The sequence below is a fragment of the Mus pahari genome, chromosome 18, assembly GCF_900095145.1.
Source record: "Mus pahari chromosome 18, PAHARI_EIJ_v1.1, whole genome shotgun sequence".
Taxonomy (NCBI): Eukaryota; Metazoa; Chordata; class Mammalia; order Rodentia; family Muridae; genus Mus; species Mus pahari.
The window spans coordinates 3,938,243-3,944,027 of NC_034607.1; the positions used below are offsets into that span (position 1 = coordinate 3,938,243).

The window sequence follows — 5,785 nt, forward strand, 5'->3', positions numbered from 1 at the left end:
CCGTGTTCTGCTTGCTTTCTTTCTTTCTTTCTTTCTTTCTTTCTTTCTTTCTTTCTTTCTTTCTTTCTTTCTTTTTTTGGTTTTTCAAGACAGGGTTTCTCTGTTTAGCCCTGGCTGCCCTGGAACTCACTTTGTAGACCAGGCTGGCCTTGAACTCAGAAATCCGCCTGCCTCTGCAGGTGTGCACCACCACGCCTGGCTGTTCTGCTGCTTTCTTGGGCTGGAACATGGCTCTCCTTATTCTATTACCAGCTTTCTATTTTCCAACTCCCTTTCTGCCTGAGCTTGGCTTCCCTGGAACTTGCTCTGTAGATTGACTTTGAGCTCAGAGATCTGCATGGCTCCGTCTCCTGTAATGCTGGGATTAAAGGTGTGCACCACCATGCCTGGATTTAAGCTTTTCTTCACCTAGAACCTGCTTTGTCCTAGGCTGGCCTTGAATTTAGAGATCTGTCTTTGTCTCCTGGGATTAAAGGCATGTACCATGTGGAGCCCCAGCTTTAACACTCCCCAAAACCTGTTCCCCAGATCATTAGAAACGCGGCCAGTGCTCTTTGTTCTCAAAGGCCAGTGGGAAGCCTTACCCCCTCCTGTGGTTTTGCCTTCAACCCCCCCTCCGCCCCCACTGTTAGGACAAAGGGTAGAACTCTTCAACTCTTGTTCAAGTTAGGAGTTCGCCTCGGGCTAGCCTATTGAATAAACCTCATGNAGTTTTGCAGCATGACCGGTGTCTCTCATCCCGGGATCTGGGCGAGTGCCTTCCCCTGTTTCTGGGCCTTACAACCACCGTGCCTGCATCTAAATTTAGCTGGGTGGTATCTTGCCCCAAATCCCATAATCTGTTATCTCCTAGAGCCTAGGATTCAGCTCATTTCACTTCCTGGTGTCTCTTTAATACTTGAACAATATATTTTTTTTATTTTTCCTTTCTTAGCTTACCATGCTCATTGCTCTTCATGAGACTTAACCAAAGAACAAAGTCTCTGCTGGGCTTTTTTGAGGCGGCTTCTTCTTCTTCTTCTTCTTCTTCTTCTTCTTCTTCTTCTTCTTCTTCTTCTTCTTCTTCTTCTTCTTTTTTTTTCGAGATAGGGTTTTTCTATGTATAGCCCTGGCTATCCTGGAACTCACTTTGTAGACCAGGCTGGCTTCAAACTCAGAAATCTGCCTGCCTCTGCCTCCCGAGTGCTGGGATCAAAGGCGCGCGCCACCACGCCCGGCTTTTTTGAGACTTCTTTGTCAGTGCAATCAATGAGACTCTTCCACTTAGCCTCAGGCAGACTCTTTGGACAGTGGCAAAAACCAGCCACATTCTTCACCAAAATACTACAAAAAACAGTCTCTAGGCCACATACTGAGAAATTCTTCTCCACTGAAACTTCTTGGACCACGTCATACAGTTCAAATTGTATTCAGCAACAAAGTCTTCCAGATTCCTCCTACTTTTCATGGCTTCCCAAATCCAAGCCCAGCTCGAACTTATCAGGGTTCACTACCCCATACAGGTTAGCAATGGCAGCTCAATCCACTCAGACTCTTCGTGGATACACCAGCAGTCCAGCTCGGTAGAGTCAGGATAACAAACACAGATCAGCGGCAGTGGTATTACCTAGCAGGCACACCCAAGCCTCAGCCTCAGTCCAAGTCAGCAGAAAGGACCAGGATCAACAGCAATGCCAGTTCTTAGCTGTGCCTATCTTCAGCTGAGAGCAGCAAGTGTTACACAGCTCTATAAGCGAGCCTAGCCCAGGCTCCTCACTGAAACATGTGTCCTCTGAGGGTCATGGCCTTGGGCTGTAAAATATTTACATTAGACCCTTGTCCCTGGGTCCTTGGCCTAGAGCCTCTCATCTTCAGGAACAGATAGAGCAGACCAATTCTTTCTTCTGGCCTGTAGGGTGGGAACAACCAGTATGAAGTTAACTGTGAGGATGTCCGAGAGCAAAACGTGTATGTGCACATACACGCTATGTACACAAATGCACATATTCATGGAAAAGACCATAATTCTCATACAGACCCCTATAGTCACATAGCCAATCAGCCATACACACCACACACACACCACACAAACACACACACACACACAGACAGAGTTTCTGTTACATGCTATCTCAGATTCACTGTTGCACTTGGGAGCCTGGCTGATTTCCACTTAATCTCTTATAAGAATTTCAGGCATTGAGGGAGGAGAGCCTGAGACATTTTATTCCCTGAGAAGCAGGCTCACTTTGAAGGCTCTTTGGGACTTTTTGGGTCTCACAGGTGATGCCCGGAGGACCTGCATACAGACATGGGGGCATCCATGCTCAGAGAGAGATCCTGGAGACTGGAAGCAGCTATACCAGCAGTTGTCCTTTGTGCCTGGGTGCCTGGGACGGCCTCGGTGGTGTAATAGTCTCTAGCTCCTCTCAGTTTCTCAGCCTACCAGCCCTCCAGCCTTTGCTGTCCCCCAGAAAGTCACCATATTGACCCTCTGACACGAGTTTACAACTTGACTTTTGACCCTCCTTCCAACACAGGGCACCCAGACCTCCTTTTTCCTACCTGAATTCTGTAGCAGGTAAGTCCAAACATAGGTACCATGCCAAAGATAAAAACCAGAAGGACAATCAGGGTGGTTGCTTGAGGATTACATCTTCCTCTAGCACATACTCCTGTCATGGGCGTAGTGAGCTGAAGAGGCTCTGGGAAGGGAAAAGAAAGATGAAGGGCCCTGGCTCTGGGAAGGTTCTCCAGAGGGGCTCCTTCATTCCTTGGCGATAGGCTCTATCCCCCTATTCTCTTTACCCCATGTCAGACTGTCGCGCTTGGTTAGCCCTTCATGTTGCACATGGCATGTGTATCTCTGCTCCTCTCCAGAAGGCACCACCACAGCTGCCCACTTCTGGAAGGTTCCATCCCCTGCAGGTCTGGTCTCCACAAGCTCCGTGTCCTGGGACAGATCCTCTCCATCCCTCTGCCAGGTCAGGGTGATGTCAGCAGGGTAGAAACCCAGGGCCCAGCACCTCAGGGTGACGTCTCCTTCAGGTCTGGGGTGATGGGTCACTATTGTCTTTGGAGGGTCTGCCATAGACAGAACGATAGACACGGGTGTCTCCAGTGGAAAAGGCAGAAGTAGGAGACACACCCAAGTACCCTTGGGACACATTTAGAGAGTAGAGACCTCAGAGGTGGTAGGTGACCACAGTCTAGGAGACTCAAAAGGATTCACATCTGCTTGTGGGAAACTACCCCCAGCACACCGAACCCACCCAGAAAGCCTACATTCCTGTGCCAGAGTGGCTGCAGGAGCTCCCTACCAGCGACGGGGTGAGCCTTCACCCTGCTGGCCACAGGGAGGAGGGCTGGGCTTGGAGGGGGTGTCATTACCAGTTCGGGTAAAGTTCTCTCCTCCCATGGTTAAGTATCTCTGCAGCCATAGGATGCACTCCTTCTCCAAGTAGGTCTTCTCTTTCTCCAGCCAGTACTCATTGTTTTCCCACTTGCGCTTGGTGTAGCCAGCAATGAAAGTGGCTGCTGTGTATTGCATGGAGTCCAAGTCCAAGGTCAGGTAGTCCCTGCCATCGTAGCCATACTGCCAGTACCCTGTGCTCCTGTTGTCCTGCATCTCACAGCCGTATGTGAACTGGAGGGTGTGAGGGCCTAGAAGTTCCCGGGACAGGCATGTCAGTGACCACACAGATATATTCCCCAGGCCTCTCCATCATGGTCCCTGCTGCCCTAGCTCTGCTCCCCAGATCCCTTGGGTTCTCCTTAGAGGATGGCTGTTCACACTCCAGATAACCTAGTCTGGCTTTCTACTGATTCCTTGGAAGTGCTGTGAGCTCTGTCAGGGAGCGTGGGACAGGGAGCTAGAAGTTGGGCTTTGCTGTGTCGTAACACAGGCTATTCACCCTCTGTGGCTCTGTTCACAAGATATCAAGATATTATGCTTTAGCTCAGGCTGGCCTAGAATTCACTATGTGTAGCCCAAACTGGCTTTGACCTTGAGGCAACCATCCTGTCTCAGACTTCCCAGTGCTGGATGGAATTACAGTGTGAATCACTGTGCCTGTCTTCTGTATTCCTCATACATGCATATCAGTTTCATCTCAGTTTTGAAACTCACTGGCATTGGGTGTCCCCTCTGCGTGCTTCCTTCAGTCAGGGATGGTAAATGTTTGTGTGTCTCATTTGGGTTTCAAAGAGGTGCTGGCCTCAGGGTCACAAGGGTCTTCAGACATCTGAGTGCCTTCCCTTAGAAGTTGTAAGCACTTTGAAGACAAATGGTTACTTATGATTACTGGTTCCTGCCTCTGAAAAGATGCACGCTGTGTGTACATCTGTGACTCATTTGACAGGTGAATGTCAAACAGACCCTGAGTTCTGGGAGCAGATGTGGCCAGCCTGTTCTCAAGGGACAGTCTGCTGTCAGGGCACTGAGGAATTAGGTGAGGCAGCTAAGTTGTTTCCTGCCTCCAGTCTCTGGCACATACCTGCTTGCTGGTGGAAGCTATCTGCTCTCTGACTCTGGGCACCAGAGCTATTGTAGTATTGCTCAATGTTTCTCAGGCTCAACTGGAAAATCTTCATCCGATTGGTGAAAACCTGGGTCTCGAGAGCGAAGTACTGTGGGTTTTCCCTCAGCCAGTCAGCACAAGGCTCTGCCTTCATGTTCCTACTGTCATAGTGGATGAAGGGCTGGTTATCTAAAAAGCCACTGGCGAAAAATGAAGGAACTCCTGGGGCCGGTTCAGTCATGGCTGAGTAACAGTAGTGCAGAGAGTGCGATCCTGAGGTAAGAATAGGATTTAGTGTGAGGTGCCGAGTGAGGGCCCAGCTCTAGAAGAGACAGGGCACACAAACATAAATGAGAACACTTCATAACAACCCACCAGCCAAGAGAATGGGATTCCATACTGTGCACTAGGATAATTCAGAGAACCAACAAAGTGTGAGTGTAAGGGGCTGGAGAGATGGCTCAGTGGTTAAGAGCATTGGTCACTCTTATAGAGGACCTGGGTTCAATTCCCAGCATCCACGTGGCCTCTCCCAACCATCTGTACCTCCAGCTCCAGGGCCTTCTGGCCCCTCAAGGGCACTGTCTGTGTGTCGTGCATATATGAAGCTGCAGTAACTCACTCTCCCATATCAGAGTTTTGATTTTGTTTTTGGTTAATTAAAGGAGTTAGGATACAAAGTAATGGGTTTCATCTTATCATATTTGTATATGTGCATTATGCTTGGTTCAGGGTTATTTTGTATTCTAAGTGCTGCAGCTCAGGGAGCTGAACCACTTCTGCTGCCTCTGCCACTAGACTCTGTTACCATTTGAACTACCTCCATAGCCTCTGCCATTAGACTTCATTACCAGTGAACTACTTCTGCCTTTAGACTTTGTTACCATTTGAACCAAGTCTTCAGCCTCTGCCATTAGACTCTGTTACCATTTGAACTGCCTCTGCCATTAGACTCTGTTACCATTTGAACTGCCTCTGCAGCCTCTGCCATTAGACTCTGTTACCATTTGGACCACTTCTGCAGCCTCTGCCATTAGACTCTGTTACCATTTGAATTGCCTCTGCAGCCTCTGCCATTAGACTCTGTTACCATTTGGACCACTTCTGCAGCCTCTGTCATTAGACTCTGTTACCATTTGAACTGCCTCTGCAGCCTCTGCCATTAGACTTTATATGCGCTCTTCCCCTCACTGCTCTGTCTCATACTCCTCCCCCTTCTCCAGCTGCTTCCATTTCTTTCATAGTTAAACCTGGCTCTGCTGCTTCTGTTTTTTTTTTTTTTTTTA

General features: G+C 48.8%; 1 protein-coding gene across 1 annotated transcript in view; it reads right to left on the bottom strand.

The window, feature by feature from the left end:
- Nucleotides 1-1,168: 1,168 nt before the first annotated feature.
- LOC110335841 (class I histocompatibility antigen, Non-RT1.A alpha-1 chain-like) overlaps nucleotides 1,169-5,785 on the bottom strand; it is a 7,426-nt gene continuing 2,809 nt past the window's right edge. The window contains exons 2-6 of the mRNA XM_021218225.2: nucleotides 4,476-4,772; nucleotides 3,370-3,642; nucleotides 2,788-3,063; nucleotides 2,545-2,684; nucleotides 1,169-1,888 (exon numbers count right to left, since the gene is read on the bottom strand). Of these exons, the coding sequence (XP_021073884.1) occupies nucleotides 1,835-1,888; nucleotides 2,545-2,684; nucleotides 2,788-3,063; nucleotides 3,370-3,642; nucleotides 4,476-4,772 (1,040 nt within the window). The 3' untranslated portion in view covers nucleotides 1,169-1,834. The remainder of the gene's footprint in view (nucleotides 1,889-2,544; nucleotides 2,685-2,787; nucleotides 3,064-3,369; nucleotides 3,643-4,475; nucleotides 4,773-5,785) is intronic.